The sequence below is a fragment of the Octopus sinensis genome, linkage group LG5 (assembly GCF_006345805.1).
Source record: "Octopus sinensis linkage group LG5, ASM634580v1, whole genome shotgun sequence".
NCBI classification, from domain to species: Eukaryota; Metazoa; Mollusca; class Cephalopoda; order Octopoda; family Octopodidae; genus Octopus; species Octopus sinensis.
In genome coordinates this window covers 44,136,921-44,161,701 of record NC_043001.1, presented here as the reverse complement: position 1 = coordinate 44,161,701, position 24,781 = coordinate 44,136,921, and the positions used below count along the sequence as shown (strand labels likewise).

General features: G+C 37.5%; 1 protein-coding gene across 1 annotated transcript in view; it reads right to left on the bottom strand.

Annotated features, from left to right (window-relative positions):
- Positions 1–3,217, bottom strand: part of LOC115212101 (cystathionine beta-synthase) — a 52,551-nt gene extending 49,334 nt beyond the window's left edge. Inside the window, exon 1 of the mRNA XM_029780943.2 lies at positions 3,061–3,217. Coding sequence (XP_029636803.1) covers positions 3,061–3,086 — 26 coding nt within the window. The 5' untranslated portion in view covers positions 3,087–3,217. The remainder of the gene's footprint in view (positions 1–3,060) is intronic.
- Positions 3,218–24,781: the final 21,564 nt, after the last annotated feature.

Sequence of the window (24,781 nt, the reverse complement as noted above, 5' to 3'; positions counted from 1 at the left end):
GCTTAAGGTTTATCGGTTGCTTGTCGGTAGGCACCATGCTCGATGTCAAATTGAGGTGAGAAGTGATTGGGGTGGACTCAAATAGCTGGAACTGTCGCTTGAGAGAGATTGTAAGGGAGCCTGATTTCACTTCGTGCACGTGGAGAGGGATAAACATACGTTTTTCAACAAGCTGGAGAGCGCGCGAGCAAAGCTATTCCGAGCTCCCTTAGGGATCCGGTTAACGAGCTTCGATTTAGATAAACCCTGGAGAGCTGCAACAAAGTCCTCAGTAGAGAGCTGGTTGTCGGGGTGTGAGGCGTGTCCACGGAGTGCAGGTCCAGTATGGAAGACTTTCGGCTTGAGTCTTGGTAATGCGGACACAACTCGTGTGGTAATATTGGTGGCACAGGTGAAAATTAATTGTCTTTAAATAACGGCTAGTGCGAGCACAGACAGCACAGTGAGGGGCGAGCTAGCATCAACCGACAGTAGAGGGCTAGCATTGGAACTCAATCGAGGGAGTGCAGCATTGATTCCGAAGGTGGGACTAGAACGGAGGTCGGGTGGTGGGGAGAGGGTTGAAAGTTGTAGGAGTGGTGGGGTTGGTAGGTTTAATTCCATTCGGAACCCGCGGTGGAGAGAGGTTAGCTTCTCTCGAGCGTACCGAAGTTGGTGGAGAATGAAAGGTCAGAGATTGATCTATTGTCACATAGTCGCTCCACTAGGCAGGTCTCGTCCTCTGTTTTGTACAGTTTTCTAGTTTGATTTTGTGAAATGGTAAACACTGTGAAGGCAATCGGGTACTTCTTAAGAAGAGTGAACCCGACACGTGCACCATACGCACACGCGCTAGTCAGCACCCACAATGAAAAAAAAAAAAAAAAACAACTCCACCTGTATAAATATGTGTAAATTGTAAATCGGAGGTGGTGGGGATCTATCTATCTATCTAACAAAATAAAACAACCGACTGAATGAAAGAAAATAAAACAAATTTTGGAATCAGAAATTGGTTAAGATTAGGGAATTTAACATTGCTTTCTATTTAAAAAAATATTTGTGCTTTTATGAATGAAAAAAAAAAAAAACTGGACCTTTTTAAAGTAATGGACAGAAATACTTTGTTAACAAAAATTCCAAAGAACGTCTCTTTTAGTTAGCGGTTGGAGGTAAGTGTTAAAGAAATACCCACGCTCAAATCCTATGAATGGGATACTTAATAAAATCTGATTAATGACAGGATTAATCCCGAAATTATATACATATTAATTTTCTTCTGACCTGGCTCTCACTCGGTTACGATGACGAGTGTTCCAGTTGGTACGATCAACAGAGCAGCCTGCTTATGAAATTAACATGCAAGTGGCTGAGCACTCCACAGACACATGTATCCTTAACGTAGTTTTCAGGGAATTTCAAGCGTGACACAGAATGTGACAAGACTGGTCCTTTTGAATTATATGTACCACTCCTTTTTTTTCCGGCTGAGTGGACTGGACCAACATGAAATAAAGTGCCTTGCTCAAGGACACGACACGCCACCAGAAATTGAGCTCCCGCCCTAACGATCATGAGCTGGACGCCCTAAGCACTAAGTGCACATCTTCACTTCTAAGCTAGTTAATTTTCTACAACCAGTAAATGTTGATTCTTTCCATTTTAATTTTCAAACTGAAGACATCAGGTTCATTTGAGGTTTTTGTTTGTTGTTTTTTTATCTGTGCCAGACAAACATGTTATCTCGATAACTGTCAGCGACAATAATCTATCAAATGTATTTGGTTACTGTAACCTAATCGACCTAGGTGAGGAAAAAATAAATAAATGTGAAGAAGCAAAGTATTATGAAGTCCCTTGTCACTAGCTAGAAACGGAGGCTGTCGACGTGTTTGTACACGTATGCCGTTATTTTAATACATCACACCTGATCAAAGGTACTTCGGGAAAATATTTTATTTTAAAAAATACGTAGTTTTTCAATATGAAGTACTTTTTAAAAGGTTAATATACATATCACATGCACTATCTGTCACTTCTATCTCTCTCTCTCTCTCTCTCTCTCTCTCTCTCACACACACACACACATCACCTACGTAATCTATTATCTAGCTATGTAATCTACACATTTATTTACCCCACTTCTCTTTATCTACCCCTTCTCTTTATCTATCTATCGTATTTGTTTATGTAATCTACCTATGTCTATCCGTCTTTTTATCTATACTTATTGTTGCTTAACTCTGCATCAGCCGTGATCCAAGCATGTATTATGGAATATAGTTTAACTTATATACTAGTTTTTTGAGTCGCAGTTCAGACCTGACAGAGAAAGATTTCGCTGCTGCTTAAGCGTATGGAACGACTTTGTGCGTGTGTAAATCCAAACCCTTCACAGATACTCACACAATCGTAAATAAAATCACTCGGCTTTAATATTATGTGTAAATGATTTTTGAACCAGTTTTATGATTTATTACTTTTAAACGCTTCAAATATTACCGCAAAATAGCTTTTGTTTAAAATATACGCTGTTTTACTCATGAAATCGCCGGTACTACGTACGATCGGCCAGGTTTTAAGAAGACACTTCTAGAAATAGAGTACAGGGGTGGTTCTCGGACCACATTTTATTTACAATGTATACAAATGATAATCTCTTGTTACATAATAATTTCTTATTATATAAGCAGTGGAAGCGGCGTAAGTATATGACCGATTTAACACTTAGTATCATTAATTTCTCAAAGTCTGTAAGACATTACCATAATTCATATTTCCCCTTCTCAGCATCACAAGTTGCTGTGAGCTGAATTTTATTTTCCTATTATATCTACACAACCCATTTTGAACAAACAAAATATATTTCCAGCCAAATGTCCCTAGTGGTGAAAAGGTTAAAATAAAGAGATAGAAAAATTTCCGACATTCTTCGTTCCTAAGGGATGTTTCTGTCCTCTGAAAGACATAAAGATGGTTTAGCATTGGAAAGATTAAATAAATAAAACAAACTAAAATTGAACGCTTGGAAACAGTAACTACTACTGAATTTCTAGTTAATACGTAGATGAAATTATTTACCTTGTGTCGGTATTTGTAGTATCCATAATAGACGTTTTAAATTGATTTTGTGCCTCCGCAGTATTTATACAGTATGAAATCGTTCACACGACACGCGCCCACCGTTAGGCCGCCGCTGATTGGCTACAATTCAGCATCTTGATTGGCTACCGTATGTTACTACTCATATTAACATAAACAATCATAACACTTGTGTTTGTCTGAAATGCTTGAGGTTTTCGGCGATTTTAGATTCGTATTGTCTTATTTATGTAAAAATCCATGCATAGGTCTGTAATAAATGAGCATAAGCACTGATGCTTCTTTCAAAGCACATAACTGTAAATGATTGTTTATATATATTGTGTTCGCAACACTTACATCTGTCCCTCTCACATTTATTTATTTATTTCCTTCGACGTGCTTCGCAGCACATCTCATTTTTTTCTCCTCTTCCATTAGCTGGATCATTCTGGTTCTCCCTGCCGAAGATCTGTTACATGTGACGCAGTTTGTTATCTGATTCCTTGACGGCCAGTTGACACCTGAGATTCTTAGCAACCTCTGGTTGCTCAGATTTCGCTCAGCCGCCATAAAGTGGTCCGATTGATCTGAAGGATATTAAGGCCTATTTTCTCGCATTGTTTTAGCTTGTAAGATGAAGCCACCCCAGTGGCTATGCGGACAGAATATTTATTACTTCTTGTTTAGCTAAATTCCATCCTCTAGCACAGGGGTCTCCAAAGTTTTCCAGCGGAGGGCCACATTGCTGAATTTTTAAAGCTACGGGGGCCAAGGTTCTAAATTATTTATTTTACCAAAAATATATAATAAATAGTGAATTAATAATTAAAAAAGGTTATTTATTCAGTACATAATCACAATGTATATAATATCAGTAACAATTAACATGTTTTTTTTAACTTTGATCAATAGGGGAAACATGAAATTGTTTCATTTCTGACAAAATTTTGTCCAACTGAGGTTCAAAATGAGTGGTTCCAATAACAAGCAATGCATTTAAATGTTCATCAGACAATTGTGATCTGTAGCAGGATTTTGTATATTTCATCTTTGAAAAAGTCTTCTCACACAAATATGTGGTGCCAAAAACTGAAATGAATTAAATGAAGAAATTGGTCGGATGGAAGGCATTTGTAGAATTCAATCAAATTTCCCTCTTTATATTTGTCCTTCAGGATGTCATTGGATTGCAAATCAATAACTTCCATTTGTAACTCAGAAGGTAAGTCTCCAATAACAGAGTTAAATGGATTTTCAAAAATTCTTAGTTTTGAAGAACATGCATCAAGATCAGAAAAACGTTCTTCAAACTGTTGTTTCAAAGCTAAAATGACATCTTGAGCAAACAAGTCTGGAAATGGAGTGGCAGCTTCCTGTCTATATTTGTCACATCGTGAAAATGAGTAAAGCAGCTTCTTGTTAACTGACTTTCAAATAGTATTAATTTCTTACGAAAAGCTTTCACCTTTGAGTACAAATCACAGATGAGTGAAGTTTCACCTTGTATCCATAGGTTGAAATCATTGAGATGCATAGTTAAATCGCTGAAAATGCTAATTTCCAGAGCCATTCACTGTCTTTGAGCAACACCTGTGAATGGTTTTTCTCATTTAAAAATATTTCAATTTCAGTTCGAAGCTCAAAAAATCTAGCCAGAATTTTTCCATAGCTTAGCCATCTTACTGAAGTATAGTAATTAGGTCTGGAAACTCAGCATTCATTTCCTCCAAGAAATCACGAAATTGGCGATGTTTGAGTCCATGAGATCTTATGTAGTTAACAGTGGAAATCACAGATCTAATACAGATGATAAATCAAGATGCTTTCCACACAGTGCTTGCTGATGAAGAATACAATGCAATACCAAGGTTTCAATCCACCGGAATTCTCAATTACTTTGTTAATTTGCCCAACTAAGCCCTTTTTGGTTCCACACATATTTCTGCCACCATCTGTTGTTATGCATTTTAGTTTTTTCCATTCCAAATTATACTCAGCCACTGACTTTTCCACTTCTCTAAAAATCTCTATGCCTGTTGTTGTTCCATGCATGCTGTGCACAGATACAAGTTCCTCAGTAATCTCAAAATTGGCATTTATTCCTCTGATGAACAATACAATTGGGATGTGTCTGATACATCAATTGACTCATCAAGTGCAACAGAAAAGCATACAAACTTGCTGGCTTTGTCTTTTAGCTGTGATTGAATATTTCTTTCATATGTTCAACCCTACGAGCAACAGTGTTCGCAGAAAGACTAATTGCGGAAAATAAATCTACGTTTTCTGGACACATTTCCTTAGCTACCTCATTCAAGCACTTTTTATAAGTTCACCATCTGTAAATGGCTTACCTTTCTTCGCCAAAAGGTTAGCAACATGGAAGCTTGCTCTTGTTGCTCTCTCTCTTTTTCTACAGCCTTCTTCTTGAAAACAAACTGCATTGATGATAAATTCTTCTTTAATTTGTCAAATTTCTCTTTACGTAGCTGTCCAATGAATAGGTAGTACTGTGATGAATGCTTTTTTTCATAATGTCTCCGAATGTTGTACTCTTTAAGTACTGCAATTGTGTCGGTGCATATAACGCATAGTGCCTTGTTGTTTGACTCTATGACAAAATAGTCTATGTTCCATTGTTCCTTAAAAACTCTACACTCAGAGTCGATTTTTCGTTTTCTTCCTTGAGCTAACATTTTTACCATGGGTCGACAGATTTTGCTCGACGATATATGTAAAAGGACGAAACAAGTAAAAACATATTCACAGGTCACTCGATACGTGCATTCACTTCGGCAGCGACGACGACAAATGACTCACACTTGTGCACAACGAAAACGCCAAGTCTGTGCTGACTGACGGAATGCGCATCGAACTTTACTCCACGCTGATTGGCGACTGCACCAGGATTAGAAACCACCACACAACGTCAGGCTCAATCCTCTCTATTCATCGCTCGTGAGATGTAGGTAACATCGATAAATCGATATTTGTCTTCTTTTATTATACTAGGCACGGACTTTTATTAACGTCATACTTGTCGTATCTGCTCTCTCGACAGTTGACGGAATAGGTTGACTTTTCTGCGACATCAATAAAGCTAGAAATTGAATCTCTGCTTCATTGTAAGCAGCACCATCCATCTCACTGACAATCGCCTATTATCTAAGATGAATGATAGGTAGCTCCATAGCGAAGTTAATTCATTTTATGGTGGTTCTGATGGGTCAGTTAAAACGGGGGGAGTGGAAAAGAACCTATATTTACACTAAAGTTTAGTGTATAATTTTTAATTCGCCGGCGCAATTTAAAGACATTAATTGATGGCAAATCAATTAGCGTCGTCTTGCGTCTATTTGCTGTACTATATTTGTCAAACGTATTAAAAGGGGTGTAAAGTATATTTGTTTTTGTATGATTTCGGCAAGGCTTGTTTTTCGACATTTGTTTTATAATTTTGGAGGACAGCTCGGCGGGCCGGATTAAAAACCTTGGCGGGCCGAATCCGGCCCGCGGGCCGTACTTTGGAGACCCCTGCTCTAGCAAATAGACTACATGCTCGCTTCCGTGAAGTAGTCCTTCCGTTGGGTCAGTAGTCCGGTATTTTTGTAGCTTGGTTGAACCAGGTCATACGCCCCGCTACCAAAGCTACCGAACAACCATTATGAGGTACTAAAGTAGGATTTCGCAACAGGTGATACAGGGTTCATAGTAAGGAAAGAATGGGCTTCGAGAATTGTTTATTGTCAATTGCCTTCATCATGCATCAAAATGCTAAACATTCATCTCTCAAAAAATGTCACCCAGAAGATCATCCAAACCTATGCTTCCTCAAATATGAACGAAGACAACGGAGTGGAAGCATTCTACCAAGAGTTAGGGAAAACGCTAGCTCACAAATCAACTTATATCCTAGTGATGGGTAATTTCAATACAAAGATTGGAAAAGGGACCAGGGCAACAGGGAGAGAAATATGATCGTAAGTTTGATTCAAATAAGAGGAAGAAAAGAAGATAATGTTTGGTTACCAAGGCAGGAAGCAATTTGGAAGGAGATGGATCTGGATAGCTCCAAATGCTCAACACAAAAATGAAATTGACTACATCCTGGTCAATAAACAGGGCATATTCAGATTGGCACAGCTGAAGCACCATTTCATTGATTGTACCATGACATTTTATTTTGTTTAGTTTGTTATATCAACTACCAGTGTATGATATAAGTCTATTGAAACATAATTTATAAATAACAGCAGAATAGCAATTTTTTTCTTTCAGTTTTAGTTACAGCTGGAGGGGATTTATTCAATGATATTGGTTTGAGAGGATGAGTAGGAGCACATGATTTTTTGTAGGGCTTTTGAGACTGGTGAAGAAAGGAGGCGGTTATCCTTAGCCCTTTAGCATTTAAACTGGCCATATCTGGCCCCAGTATTTTACTTATTTTATGTTCAAACTGGTCAAATCCTTTTCCTTACACCTACCCTACAAAGGCATTTTAAAGATAAACAATCACATCATTGAAATCTTGGGGCTACAAGTTAAAGATCATCATCATCGTTTAACGTCCGCTTTCCATGCTAGCATGGGTTGGACGGTTCAACTGGGGTCTGGCAAGCCCGAAGGCTGCACCAGGCCAGTCAGATCTGGCAGTGTTTCTACAGCTGGATGCCCTTCCTAACGCCAACTACTCCGAGAGTGTAGTGGGTGATTTTATGTGCCACCGACACAGGTGCCAGACGAGGCTGGCAGACGGCCACGCTCGGATGGTGTTTTTTATGTGCCACCGACACAGGTGCCAGACGAGGCTGGCTGACGGCCACGCTCGGATGGTGTTTTCTTATGTGTCACCGACACAGGTGCCAGACGGGGCTGGCGGACGGCCACGCTCGGATGGTGTTTGTTATGTGCCCTCAGCACGGAGGCCAGTCGTTGCGGTACTGGCTACGATCACGTTCGGATGGTTTTCTTATGTGCCACCGGCACTGGTACCACAAGGATACAAATTCCATTGATGTTCATCTATTTTGATTTGGTTCGATTTGATTTGATTTGATTTGATTCGATTCTCACTTGCCTCAACAGGTCTTCACAAGTGTCACAAGAAGGAAGGTATGCACAGGTGGACTGACTACGTCCCAGGTAGGGGCCACGGATTATGGCTTCACTAGTCTTGCCGGGTCTTCTCACGCACAACATACTTTCATAGGTCTCGGTCTCTAGTCATTTCCATGGTGAGACCTAACGTCCGAAGGTCGTGCTTCACCACTTCGTCCCAGGTTTTCCTGGGTCTACCTCTTCCACGGGTTCCCTCAACTGCTAGGGATTGGCACTTTCTCACACACCTATCTTCATCCATTCTCGCCACATGACCATACCAGCGCAATCGTCTCTCTTGCACACAACAACTGATGCTTCTTAGGTACAACATTTCTCTCAAGGTACTAACGCTCTGTCGAGTAAGTACACTGACATTACACATCCATCGGAGCATACTGGCTTCGTTCCTCACAAGCTTACGCATGTCCTCAGCAGTCACGGCCCATGTTTCACTGCCATGTAGCATAGCTGTTCGTACACATGCATCATACAGTCTGCCTTTTACTCTGAGCGAGAGGCCTTTAGTCACCAGCAGAGGTAAGAGCTCCCTAAACTTTGCCCAGGCTATTCTTATTCTAGCAGTTACACTTTCAATGTAAATAAATAAAAGATTATATTTGACAGAGTTATCTGAATGCTAAAGGGTTAAACCAGTGTTTCCCAAACTTTTTGCGCCAAATTGCAATATCGCCCACCTATAGACCAAAAATGCTCTCTTGCCCACTTGAGTAAAAAAAAAAAAACCTGACACAACCCCCACCAACACTAAATCCCCTAGGAGAACTCCCCACTTCTATCATTTGACATACACACTATATCGTAGACTCGTTTCCAGCTTAGTGCCATTTGGATTAAACATGCATAGTTTACAAATCCCTTATTGTGGGCTTAGTTTTGCCATTAATATGAATAAAATTCTAACGTTAGTTCTATATTATGCAGCGGGTAAACTTGCGTTTTGTTTTACACTGAGTTTTATTTTTCCCAAATGAACCATTGATCAGAACTACTGATGCAAAAATAATTAATGATTGTATCATAAAGGAAAAGAAAACTTTTTAATGAGTACCATGTGTTTGGTGCGATACAACTAGTGCGGATACATTTGGTTTCAAACTTGTCAACTTTAGATGCACGTCTCCTCATTGTGTCACATCCAGTCCAATTCTTTTGTGAGAAAGTAAAGTTCCAACATGTCTAAAACCAGATTCAACCAGGTATAGGGTAGGGAAGGCAAGCAAAAGTAATTTCAGATGTTTCCGCTGACTGAGTTACGAATTCAATATACTTTGATGCTCCTACAAACCGTAACCATTATGGTGATATCGCATTGTGGCGTCATTGTCATTTTATAATTCTATCAATTCCTCCTGAACGTCGTCCTCGCAATCGACTGCTTCGACCTCAAACGGATTGCTGTACCAATTTGGAATATTCAGCGCAATAACATCTTGAAATCGCTCCACCATGTCATCGTGCAATGATTGTAAATATTTGCGATATGTAGTTAAATCCTCATCAACCAATTCCTCTTCCAAAGAGTCAAGTTGTGGAAATTGATGGAATTGAATATTTTCAGTAATTTCCAGAAAATTTTTGCGAATGTGTATTCTACACAAAGGCCTTCATACGATTATGCAACAAAAAAAAAATTGTGGCGGAGCGTGATTTAAGGCCTAGGCCTATTTGGCTGCTATTTTTAGCACGCATGACAACCATCTCAATGACTGTGCGGACGTCTCATGTGAGTAAGAATTCGATAAAAGAGCATCTTTATGCAGACTTAATTTCTAAAAATTCGGCATTCCTTCGATATATATTTCTTTACTACCCACAAGGGGCTAAACACAGAGGGGACAAACAAGGACAGACAAACGGATTAAGTCGATTATATCGACCCTAGTGCGTAACTGGTACTTAATTTATCGACCCCGAAAGGATGAAAGGCGAAGTCGACTTCGGCGGAATTTGAACTCAGAACGTAACGGCAGACGAAATACGGCTACGCATTTCGCCCGACGTGCTAACGTTTCTGCCAGCTCACCGCCTTGGCATTCTTTCGATATAACTCGACAAAATCAAAACACTTCACTTCGAGTGTTTCCGTGAAAAGCTGAAAAGCACGTGGTCAACTGTCGTGAAATGGGAGGAGGAGAAGAAAACTAAAGAGTTCTACTTCCATGCGAACATGTTTCTGTGTGTGTGTGTGTGTGTGTGTGCGTGTGCGTATGCGTGTGTGTGTGTGTGTGTGTGCGCGCTTGTTCCTGTATCTGTGTGTTCGTGCTTGTTCTTGTTTTTGTGTGTGTGCCTGTTCTGTTATGTATTTATTTGTTGTGGAATATAAATATAACGAAATTATGCCAGCAACGTCGCATTTTAAACTTGAAGAAAAAAATGCCTTGCATATTTGTTCTTACCTGCTTCATGTATAAGTACCAGTTTCAATTCATCTGCTACTGATGATTCAAGAATTTCCGTATGAAGGAATCAGGGCTGGATCAACCATTAAGCAAAATAAGCACATGCTCAGAGCATCAAGGGAAGTGGGGCACCACAGAAATAGTAAATGGTGTACTTGGGTACTTAAAAAATGAACACCCTATTGAATGCTTTTTAACCTTTCAGGAATTGAACAGTCATACCAGTGTGGAAATGACAAATCAGGTGTTACAGTCATCATCATCATCATCGTTTAGCGTCCGCTTTCCATGCTGGCATGGGTTGAACAGTTCAACTGGGGTCTGGGAAGCCAGAAGGCTGCACCAGGCCCAGTCTGATCTGGTAATGTTTCTACGGCTGGATGCCCTTCCAACGCCAACCACTCCATGAGTGTAGTGGGTGCTTTTTACGTGCCATCAGCACAGGTGCCAGACGAGGCTGGCAAACGGCCACGATCAGATGGTGCATTTTATGTGCCACCGGCACAGAGACCAGACGAGGCTGGCAACGGCCATGATCGGATAGTGCTTTTTATGTGCCACTGGCACGGAGGCCAGGCGAGACTGGCAATGGCCGTGATCGGATGGTGCTTTTTACGTGCCACTGGCACAGAGGCAGTCGGAGCAGTGCTGGCAATGGACATGTTTGGATGGTCTCTTATGAGCCCCCGGCACTGGTATCATAGCTGTACTTATATGAAATTTGTAAGTTAAACTTTCCAAAATGTGGAGGCTAGTCTTATGATAATGTTGCTAAAATGTCTAGGAATTATAAGAGGATGCAACAAAAACCTTATAAACAAACAAGTTTGCTATATAAGTAACCTGTGCAACTTATTCACTGAATGTGGTAGGCTGAAATGCTGTTGACTGCTGTCAAGATTTCTTCTTTACAGTGCAGTTGCTTTATACCTATTTTTCAATCTCAACCAACTGGTGGAAAATTCTGAAAGGTTGTTTTGGAAATGAAAGTGCTTTAAAATCCTTCTCTAATACCATATGGGAGGCACATGCTATGGCAACAGCAACCATTTTGAATTTTTTCCTAAAAATTTTGGAAGTGTTTAGACTGTAAAGATAAAGAACTGTCACAAAAGTGAAAAATCAAAAGTGAAGCAAATGATATTGCAAATAAGATGCAAGATCTAGAATTCATTTTTAAGATGAATTTTTGGAATGAAATTATGCAAAATTTTCATAGAGTTCTACAGATCGAGGATGTAAACTTAAAAACATGTACAGATTCGTATAGATCATTAACTGACCAACTGTACACTTCACAAATTGAATTTGAATGGTATGAAGCAGCTACAACGGAAATGCTACAAGACATTGATTACAAAGCAGCACAAATTCACAACCATATCAGGAAGAGGGCACCCAATAACAATGACAGAGATGCACTAGAAGTATATGTGATCACCAAAGATAAATTTCGTATCATTAGTGTGCCATAAATTTAGTGCCACAAAAAAAAAGTAAAACAAGATTCAGTCATACTGAACAGATGACAATATTGAGTGTATGTTTCCAAACATAGACATTATCTTTCATATATCTTTCTCAGCTGAGTGTTCATTTTCTCAGTTGAACTATATTAAAAATCTCATCAGAACAACTATGCAACAAGGCCAGCTGACTGCTTTATCTCTATTAATATAGAAACAGATGAGGTATGTGAGATTAATTTTGAGGATTTGGTCAAAGACTTAACAATTAAAAGAACCTTTTCAAATATAAACAGAGTGGAAGTTTACAAAAATAAACATTATTTTTCATCTCATTGTTAGTTTCATTTCATTTTGAAAAATAAAAATTTATTTTATAGTCTATTGCTGTTTATATTTTAAATTACATATATATGGGGGCACCAAAATCTTTTAAGTACTTAGGGTTAAGTACTTAATCCAGCTCTGCTAAGGATGTTATGAATACTTACATGACAAGCTACAAATACTGCTAACTGTAATTCTCATTTTGCTGTTTTGCTACTAATTATAAAATGGCTTCATTAGTTTGTTGTGATGTGAGTAGTGCAACCAACTAGGAATTTGAACATCAGAACAAGATTGTGTTACTTTTAAGTTGCTGAACAGTTAAGATGTTAATCTGTTGGATTAATATCCTGACACAATGCTGTCTTTCTGAAAAAGCACTTAACTCACAATGGTTAGGCCACTTAACTCTAAGTACATGCTACGTACTAGCAGTATAACATGTTTTCATAGGCTGCAAAAATATACAATATGACTGTTGACACTTTCATTAGCTTGCAATGTTAAAATCCTTTCTTAGATAAAACCTGCAGCATACTTTATACCCAGAGAAAAAGATGTCTTTTATCAGTGCAACATAGTCTCAAAAATAAGGGCCAGCATGTTTTCTGAAGTACATAGACTGTCTGTCAGTGATTGTTACTGTACAAGATTATGTGGAGGAATATTCTGATGTCAGTAGGTTCAATATAGTGTTTTTCACATTCACAGCACTCAAAATCATGTTCATTAATACTAGATTAATCATGAGCATAACAAGTTCCAACTTTCTCTAAAATCATACAAATAAAGTTTCATATGTATAAAAATAAATAAGTTTGTGTGATCTGAGTCTGAAAAACAAGGTGTAATTGTCAAATTGTAGGTATTTTCCATTAAATATTTTATTAAAACATTTTAAAAATATATAAAAATTGCACAATCATATATCTTATAAGGTAACAGCAGTTATTCTTTATAGTATATTCTCTCTATTAGTACTAAACACATTGAAATTAAATGTTTAACTACTAGTGATGAAATATAAAAAAAATCTTTATATATATAAACGGCAAAATGTTTGCGTGTGTATCCTTTATACAAATCCACAAATTTTCAGTTAGAGGGCTTGCACTTTCTATGGTCATTCGAAACCGTCCAAGTGTGGTCGTGCACATCTTTACATTTCCCCAGTCACCCCGCAAAGCCATTAAAAAAATCGATACACAGACTCCTTATGTTTCAGGTAACAAAAGTCTTTAATACAAGGGACATGACTCACTCCAGCAGTTTAATCTAAAGATATTAAACCATTGCAAAGGAAATAACTCTTTATATATATATACCTCTTTACTACCCACAAGGGGCTAAACACAGAGGGAACAAACAAGGAGAGACAGACAGTCGATTCCATCAACCCCAGTGCGTAACTGGTACTTGATTTATCGACCCCGTAAGGATGAAAGGCAAAGTCAATCTCGGCGGAATTTGAACTCAGAACGTAACGGCAGACGAAATACGGCTACACATTTCGCCCGGCATGCTATCGTTTCTGCCAGTTCCCCGCCTTCTTTATATATATGTGTGTATATATATCTATATATATAAAACTCAACTTGTGTGTCTGTGTGTGTATCTGTGTGTGTGTCTGTGTGTTTAACTTCCCGGCACATCTCCTAGCCAACAAATCATAGAACCACCAAAAATGGGTCACTTAAAGTTTAGGCGAATGAAAATTGAACTGCGCTATTTCTGTTCCGAAATTCATCTCACAAGTGCAAAAATCGATAATGTGTTTGTTTAGGCCTTATCCCATGCATTGAATAGTGAACTTTACTCAGTCAGCTGTTTGACGTGAACTGTGTTCACCATGCGTGCAAGCATGCGTAAATTGCATGAAAAATAAAAAATCAAGTTATAAAAACGAATCGCCGTAAACATTGTAGAAATTCGGCAAAGAAATGAGTTTTCAGGATGTAGCCTGGAGGGGTTTTTCGTATTAATCGTTTGGACTTTGTGAACACATACCAATTGTTTTCATAACATTTTTAATGCTTTGAATTAAATGTGACCATTTTGCGTTGAGTCTGCAGTTTGAATCACTTAACCAAATTTTAGTAGGCTGTATTTTTGATCATCACGATACATCGCTAGCGACTCCCTGAAACTCTTCCCTGAAATCCCCGTTGAAAAATCTATTATATATATAATAATACTTTGAATGTGACTCCTGAGAAGAGTAAAAGTAATTATCCGATGAACGACAGGTATTACTGCTAGTATATATATATATATATATATATATATATATATATATAAAACACACGCACATATATATATATTATAGCCTCAGTTTTGTGAGTGGTTTTTGTACTCAGAAACTGAAAGGAGTCTGTCATATATATATATCTCTATATATATAAAATTGAAATGTGTTTTTACCGCTTGGATCGCTTTCAATGCCACTACGTCCCGTTCGATTCGCTCCAAAATTTACAGGAACCTGTAGAATGAGGTGACGATGCCCGTGGGCTACCTTAGAAATCCCTAGCTTAAAAGGTGTGGTTGCTAGGGGCCATCTTCCTCACTCACGCTATTTCCTCCATTACCCTCTCACTCCTCTTCATCTATAACTTTGACAATTCCACCCCGTTATTTAATGTATCTGTCACTCTCGCTATTTCCTCTCTTTTTCATATGTTTTTGTTTTTGGTTTTTCACTGTTTGATTTGCCTATTAGTGGTTTTATCTCTAATTTAATTTATACAGATATATATCTCATTTGTATACATTTGTATATATAATGCGTGCACACACACACACACACACACACACACACACACACACACACACACACACACATATATATACATATATATATATATATATATATAATGTGTGCATTACGTAGTCGGTCGATTCAGCTGAAAATATGCACACCTATGTTAAAAGTGCTGGCAAGTTTGCATGACAACTATTTTTTTCCTCAAATGAAAGGCGTCACCTCTAGGACAAAATTCCTCATCTTATAAAATGTGGCCCCAGTAGACCCGAATGAAATCGGGTTATATTAACCAAAATGTGAAAAGGGGTCTAAATGGGGCTGGAAGGGGATTAAAATCTCAAGGAGCGGGTGTTTAGGAATTCTCTGTTACATCAAGCTAAAAAATTTGCGCCAGCCTTTTAATCGTCAATGTGTTGCCGTCCATGATAAAGAAGTTTTGAATGCTTGCCATGGTGAGTCTACTGTCGTGAGAAAGAATCACTTCAAAACTTGGTGTTTACGAATTTTCTTTTACATCAAGTTCAAAATTTTACGCCAGCCGTTAAACTGTCAATACGTTGCTGTCCGTCATTAAGAAATGCCAGCCATGGTGACTCTACTATCCTCAGATTCTATCCCTTCAAACTTTAGTTTCCAATATTTTATTATTTTTATTCAGCTCGCAAGTTCGTCTGTCCCTTTTAAATGTTAGCATTTTGCTGTCTGCCTTGAAGCAGACCTTTCTGTTGCCACTGCCTGATATTTATGATTGATCTTTCTAAATATTTTATTTCTCAACTTACTCAAGATCTTCTGTTGTTTATAAATGGGAGAGAGATAGATAAAGATAGAGAGTAAGAGAAAGCGAGGGAGAGTCCGAGAGAAAAGAAAAGTAAGAGAGTGAGAAAGTGAGAGAGAAAGGAGAGAGAAACAAAGACGGAGAATCATCATCATCATCATCGTTTAACGTCCATTTTCTGTGCTAGCACGGGTTGGACAGTGTGACCGGGGTCTGGGAAGCCAGGAGGCTGCACCAGGCTCCAGTCTGATCTGGCAGTGTTTCTACAGGTGGATGACCTTCCTAACGCCAACCACTCTGTGATTGTAGCGGGTGCTTTTTTCGTGCTGCCGGCACAGGTGCCAGGGGGGCTCGTAGAGGCAACGATCGGTTGGTGCTTTTTACGTGCCACCGGCACAGAAGCACGTCAAGGCGGCGCAGCAATTGGCCACGTTCGGATGGTGCTTTTTATGTGCTGAAAAGAAGCAACAGAAAGTAACAACCACACTCTTACCCGCGCGTAGAGCGGGTCACCTTCAGCTAGTATATATATATATATATATATATAATATATATATATATATATATATATATATATATATATATATATGTGTGTGTGTATATTTGTGTTTTTGTGTGTGTGTTTATACCCCCACCATTGATTGGCAACTGATGTTGCAGTGTTTACATTCCCATAGATTTCGTCAAAATACACTGTTAGAATAGGTACTAGGCTTACAAAGAATAAATCCTGTAGTTGAATTTTTTCACATGACTGAAACAAGTAAAACAATGAAAAAACTATGCCATTTTAATCCCGAGCAAGGCCGGGTATCTCTACTAGTAAACAATAACTGGTTTTGCTGAAATGGCTTGGGTGGTATTATAAATAGCCTTATGTAAACTATATTTAGTCACATAGAAATCTACTGTAAACATATTGTCAAAAATGAAAAAGGAAAAAAAAAACTAAATGAATAAGTTAAATATTACTAAATTGTATTGACAATTATTTTGTCAGTGCAACTGACAAAATATTGTCAATACAATTTAGTAATATTTAACTTATTCATTTAGTTTTTTTTTTCCTTTTTCATTTTTGACAATATGTTTACAGTAGATTTATTCATTAAAATATCTTTGTAGGTTTAACAAAATAATATTTGACTAAATCTCTTTTAAACAGCTGAATTATAACAAAACAACTTTAAAAACGAATTTATTTGTTGTTGATTTAGGAAACAATGCTATCTTTTTGTCAACATTGCTAGATTTACCTGTTAAAAGAAGATTGTTTATAGCTTTAGCATCAAATTATAAAACAACAAATTCAAGGCTAAATTTGTTTTTAATAATAATGATGATAGTGGTAGTGTTGATGGCAGTGGTAGTGGCTATGAAGTAGAGAAGTGTGGTGGTGATAGTTCAGTTGGTGATGATCAGATAAATGAACCTTTGTCAAATTCCTTTAACCAGGCATAAAACTGATTTTAGCAGAGTATTTGGTTAATAAGATCAACTGACACATGTTTCCTTTTCCCTTTGCCATTTAATATTCTACTTGTTTTATGTTTAAACTGACCAGATCCAACCTCTCACACTTACCCTACAATGTCATTCACAAAATATACAAACACACCATTGAAACCTTGAAGCTACCAGATAATGTGTGATTAATTAAAAAATATGTGAATAAATAAGTATTACATTTGAAAGAGTAATCTGAATGCTAAAGGGCTAAACACAGAGGGCTGAAATACTCAAACAACCATAGCAAGATTTAAGTTCTCCATCCATTCATCCAAGTCAAGCAACTTTCCTGGAACCAAAGTAACTCTTCCATACCAGATGGCCCAATCAATCCCTAAGGCATGAACGTTTAGCCTGAGTTATAGTCACATTGATCTTTTGCTAGTGTAAATATCTCATCTGAACATACCACAACTACAGATAACTGAACTGGTTAATCCTGCTGTCTGTTCATCCATTCAGCATGTAGTGATATTTGCCATTGATTCAATAAGTGCATTTGTTGAAATAGTTCACATCCACCATGCTGCATCCCATAATTTCAATGTACACTGACTCAAGTCATTACATGTTATTTAACCCATGGCTGGAACCTGACAAGTGTTGTTACTCCGGGGTCAGAGTAGACTGGGAACAAGTAGTAGCTAAGAGGTGGTTTCACACTCCTCAAAACCCAAGAAATCCTGAACCAGGATCCCACTACAGGATGCAGTTCAAAGTCTGCTCTTCTTGTTGCCAACTCCCATCTGCTTCTATGCAAGGTAACATTTTCCCACCATAGTCTGAATGTCTTCATGGAAGACTGCAAACAAATATTACCATTTTATGTTGGTTGTATGAAGTCTGTTTAGAGTTTGCAAGTGCACGTGTGCACACACACACACATGCATGCACGCACGCTCACATACACACACACACACACACATACACACACACATTTCCATCAACAGTTTTGATACTTGCTGAGTGGAAGGTATTCATAAGCCATTTAAGATATGCACAAAATCCGTTAGATTCACTTCAACATTTGAATTTAATTTGTCAAAATATTTTTACCACTTTGAGACCGTGACCTGTTCACTGACAAAATTCCAAGATGCAGCATGGAATTTTGTGAGTGAACAGGTCGCAGTCTCAAAGCAACAAAAATTTTTTTTGCAAATTAAATTTAAATGTTGAAGTGAATTTAACAAATTTTGTGTGTTTCTTAAATGGCTTATAAACACCTTTGACGCTGCAATTGTTTTCGTTCCAGCACACAATCTCAGATCAGGTCACTTGCTATGCAAGTACATCTCCATAGTTTTGATACTATTGTGACTCAATCCTATTGTGACTACAACACTATAGTGACTACAATACTATTGTGACTATTGTGACTACAATAATATTTCAAAACTATAGTGACTACAATACTATTGTGACTATTGTGACTACAATAATATTTTCGAATACAAGCACAAGGACACACACTTGGAGGAAGGAAACTGCCCATTGTAATGACAGTATCATTCAAGTACTTGAATGGTACTTTATTTCATTGATCCCAGAAGGATGAAAGACAAAATTGATTTTGGTGGGATTTGAACTCAGTATTGAAAGAACTGAAACAAATCAAATAATAACAACAACAATCATAGTAATGACATGATGGTTGTGTTGGTGGCAGATGTTTAAATGAATCCTTATTAATACACTACATAGGCATGACAGTGTGGTTTAGAATTTTACTTAGCAATCATGTAGTTTTGGGTTCAGTCCCACTGCAAAGCAGTTCAGGCAAGTATTTTCTACAATAGCCCTGGTTTACCTGAATTTGGTGAATGGAAATTGGAAACAAGCCCATTGTGTGTGTGTGGGGGGGGGGGGCAGATTGTAAACAAACCTCACCATCATATATGCAGTAATGTTTGTCTGCAATCTTCAAGGAAAGCATCAAGACTCTGGCAAGAATATTATCTTGTTTGGAAAAAGATGAGAGTTGGCAACAGGCAGATCAGAAGAGCATCCATCCACAGAAATTCTATATCAATGAATTTTGTTTGACCCATGCAAGCATAGAAAAGTAGGCATTAGCATGATGATGATGATGATGATGACAACTGATAGTAGTTTCATAAGCTTATCTTGTTACATGATGACAAGACAGGTGCTATGGCTCCAAAGCATTCTCCAAAGGTGCTTATTTTATCTTTCACTCATTACAGATTGAGCAGATATCAAAGTGTTTATATCAATGACTATTATATTTTAACAAAAATATTTAAGTCTGTGTTTGTTCTTGGCTTTGAGTAAAATACAATACAGGAGGATCAGTTAATTATGATTTTATTCAACATATTCCCCTTTCAGATTCACACACTTATTGCAGTGGTCCTTAAGTTTTTCTAAACCTTTTAAAAGAACTCGGAAGGTTGGGCCTCCAACAAGGCCTTATGCAATACTCATAAAGCCAGGAACTTTTCAGCACCCCCTCGTACATACACACACATATCCACATTTGCACATAAGTAATTATACATATCTACATGAACATAAGCATGTGTTGGTAAGATAAGAATGTAACAGTGAAACTTAACAAGATGTCTCAATTGTTATTTAATTTTTTAGTCAGGGTGATTTGACACCTCTTATATTTGCAGTGTTATCTTCATATTTCAGCAGTAAAAAAAAAAATGATTAATCCTAAAAGACCAAACTGTAGTTAAAGGAAAACATTAGAAATTAATCGATATTATTCCATAAACATTTTTGCATTGTACAGACCAGTGCTACTCAAAGTGGTGGTCTGCGGACTGGTGCCAGTCTGTGAGCCATCAACTGTCAGAATGCAGCGTATTTCCAGAAAAGAAAGAAGCATTACAAAATACTTATGTAATATTGTATTATTTGTTTAAAATAAATATAAGATAAAAAAATTGTCAGCTTTTATTATATTCATTATATATATTGTTTCTGGTATAAATTAATATTACTAAGAAATATTACTGGTCCCTGGAACATTCGAAAAAAAAACTGCTGATATGCCACATCAGGTAGTTTGAAAAAGCACTGGTGTAGATGACAGTTTATTCACTGCACCCTCTGTATATACATATATATGAACATATATATATATATATATATATATATTATACGTATATATATGTGCACACACACATACACACACACACATATATATTCTTTTATTCTTTTATTTATTTCAGTCATTTCACTGTGGCCATGCTGGAGCACCACCTTTAGTCAAACAAATCGACCCTAGGACTTATTCTTTGTAAGCATAATACTTATCCTATTGGTCTCTTTTGCAGAACTGCCAAGTTACGGGCACATAAACACACCAGCATCAGTTGTCAAGCGATGGTGGGGGGGGGGACAAACACAGACACACAAATATACATACATATATATAAATACGATGAGCTGCTTTCAGTTTCCATCTACCAAATCCACTCACAAGGCTTTGGTTAGCCCGAGGCTATAGTAGAAGACACTTTCCCAAGGTGTCACGCAGTGGGACAGATCATGGAACTATGTGATTGGTAAGCAAGCTACTTATCACACAGCCATATATATATATATATATATATATATATATATATATATATATATATATATATATATATATATATGTATACATACACACACACACATATTGGGTCATCCTATAAATAATGTGGTTTTTTTATACTTCTTTTAATTTTCAAAATTGAGATAAATAAAGTTCTTTTTTAATCTAAAATATACTCTCCTTCATTTTCTACAAGGCCCTTCAATCTATCTGGTAGACTTGTAAGGCCCCTCTTCCAAAATTCACTTGTCTGTGATGAAAAATACTCCTCCAGTACTGTTCTGACCCCATCTACAGAGTTCATATTTTTCCCGTCCATATGAGTTTGTAGACTGCAGAATAAATGATAATCAGATGGAGCAATGTCTGCCGAATATGGCAGGTGGGGCATCGTTTTCCAGTCAAACTGCTCCAGCCTTTTGAATGCTATCCTCATTTCATGTGGCCAAGCATTATCCTGAAGGAAGAACACCTTTCATCTCGAAACCAAAGATGGTCATTTTTCTTTTAGCGCTGACTTGAATGACTGGTTGAATGACCAAATCCAAGCTTCTCAGCTCATTCCTCAACAGATACGATGGTATAGTGTTCCACCAAGGTTTGCAGAACGTCCTCATCAAGCTCTACAGACTTCCAGGACAATGCTCATCTTCTAGGCTGTAGTTTCCGGCTTGGCATTTCTGGAACCACTGTTGACATTGCTTATACTTATTGTCTGATTTACATATACTGCATTGATATTCCTCACATTTTCTATTGCATTGTTGCTTTTATTGAACTCATAAAGCAAAACATGCTGAATATACTCCTTTGTCACTTCCATTATAACTTTGAAAAAATAACTGTTAAAATCAAACAGCACTCTTCAAAACTTGCACTAAGAATAAGTACAAGGTAAAACTACTACCTGCTTTTATAACAAGTAGATGCAGGTACTTTATCCCATTCTCTTCTGACTTTTAGTTCATGCAATTGAAAAGACTGCATTATTTATGGTATGACCCAATATATATGATGGAGTTCTTTCAGTTTCCATCTACCAAATACATTCACAAAATTTTGACCGGCCCAAGACTATAGTAGAAGACCTTTAACCCTTTAGTGTTTAAACTGGCCATATCCGGCCTAAAATATTCTACATGTCTTATATTCAAATAAACAATCATTGAAACCTCAAAGCTGTAAGATAATGCATGATTAATTAAAAACAATTTGAGCGAAAAATTATTACATTTAACAGAGTAATCTGAACAATAAAGGCGGCAAGCTGGCAGAAATGTCAGCATGCCGGGTGAAATGCTTAACAATATTTTGTCTGTCTTTACATTCTGACTTCAAATTCTGCTGAGGTCGACTTTGCCTTCCATCCTTTCGGGGTCGATAAATTAAGTACCACTTGCGTACTGGGGTCAATCTAATCGACTGGCCCCTTACCCAACATTTCGGGCCTTGTGTCTAGAGAAGAAAAGAATCTGAACACTAAAGGTGCCACACAGGGCAACAGAAACAAGAACCATGTGGTTTGGAAGCAAACTTCTCACCACAATGCCATGCTTGTACCTGTGTGTGTGTGTGTGTGTGTGTGTGTGTGTGTATTTATTTTAAATGTATGTATATGTATATGTGCGTTTGTCTTTGTGTTTGTCCCCATCACTAACCATTTGACAGTGATTGATTTGTTTACGGTTACATAACTTAGTGGTTCAGCAAAAGAGACTCAACAAAAACATAAGTACTGGGGTTGGTTTGTTTCATTAAAATTCTTTGAGACAATGCCCCAGCATGGCCACAGTCCACTGACAGAAGCAAGTAATAGAAGATAAAAGATATAAGCATTCTAAAAACATATGGAAAATTTCACATAATAAGGATAATTCAATGTATTTTTATTTTCACATTAAATCTATTTTTTCTTTCATTTTTAAAGTCATTGACATGTGATGCCATGCAGTCTTATATCTTTTAATACATTATAATGATAAGTAAATGATAAATTTATAATGAATTTAAAAATAAATGTTCTTCTCTTTTACTTGCATGCAGTCATGCTGGAGCAACACCTTGAAGGGTTTTTAGTCAAACATGTCAACCTCAGGATTTATTGTTTTTAAGCCTAGTACTTATTCAATCAGTTTCTTTTGCTAAACTACTAATTTCAGGGATGTAAACACACCAACACCAGATGTCAAACATATAGATACATATGCACATGTGCGCATGCACACACACATACATACATACATACATACATACTTACACACACACACACACACACACATTTATATATATACACAACAGGCTTCTTTCAGTTTCCATATACTAAATCCACTCACAAGACTTTGGTCAGTCTGAGGCTATAGTAGAAGACACTTGTGCTTGGTGCCATACAGTGGGACTGAACCTGGAACCATGTGGGAAGCAAGCTTCTCACCACACAGCCATACCTGCACTTAATAGTATATATTTTTTGCAATGTTTCCATCATACTATATTTGGCTGTGTGGTAAGTAGCTTGCTTACTAACCACATGGTTCCGGGTTCAGTTCCACTACATGGCACCTTGAGCAAGTATCTTCTGAAAGAAGCCCGTCGTATATATGTATATATATGTGTGTGTGTGTGTGTCTGTGTGTGTGTGCATGCGCGTTTGTATCTCTGTGTTTGTCCCCCCAACATCACTTGACAACCAATGCTGGTGTGTTTAACTTAGCAGTTCGGCAAAAGAGACCATTAGAATAAGTACTAGGCTTACAAAGAATAAGTCCTGGGGTCAATTTGCTTGACTAAAGGCGGTGCTCCAGCATGGCCACAGTAAAATGACTGAAACAAGTAAAAGAGTAAGCCAATCAAAATGAAATTTTTTTTATATAAATCAAGAATAGACATTCATCCTTGAGAATGTGTTGGGGTAGAGTTTTCTACAACTTGATGTCCTTCTTGATATGAACCCCATCTGTTTCCAAATGAAGTAATAATTTCCTTTCCAGTCTACAGAAAAACAAACAGCCCAGATATGCTTTCATGATGGACTGCAAGCAAATGACACTGTCTGCTTGACCAACAAGGCCATTTGCAACCAGTGATTACACGTGAAGATGAAACAAAATATGAACTCACACAAACACACGCACACACACACACATGCACACACACACACACACACACACACAAACACCACATATGTGTTCTTTTTTTTCTTTTATTCTTTTAGTGGTTTCAGTCATTGGACTGTAGCCATGCTGGAGCACCACCTTAACTTATTTTCTATTAGTTTTGTTGTCACTCTATGGCAGGAAATTGGTCTATGATTGAGTTTGTATTGGCTGATCTTCCCTGAGTGAATCCTTGAAAGTTTGGCTGGTGCAGTCTCATCATTAGGCATTTATATTTCAGTAGAGGTTCCTTTTATATTTCTGATTTCTTTAGGATAGCAGTTGAAGTAAGTTTTGGTAAGCTTATTCTTCATTCTATAGCATATAGTCAAAATGTTCATATGTGCTTTAAAAAGGTTATGATGCTTTTATTCCTTACTCTACTTTGATAAAGAGTTCACCTGGAACACTAGTCTACTTCTTTCCTTTTTTGGTATATAATTCACAGTGCACCACTTTTCATATTAATATTTTTCCTTGTGTTCACATTTTGTCTCCCACGTTTGAATTTTTATCAATCTGTTGTTACCTCTAATGTTGTCTAACTGTTTACCCCATCCCTTCTGTTGACATCAGTTCCCTCTTCCATTTTGCTTTGCCATGTCCATCAACAAGTCCCAAGGCCAAACAC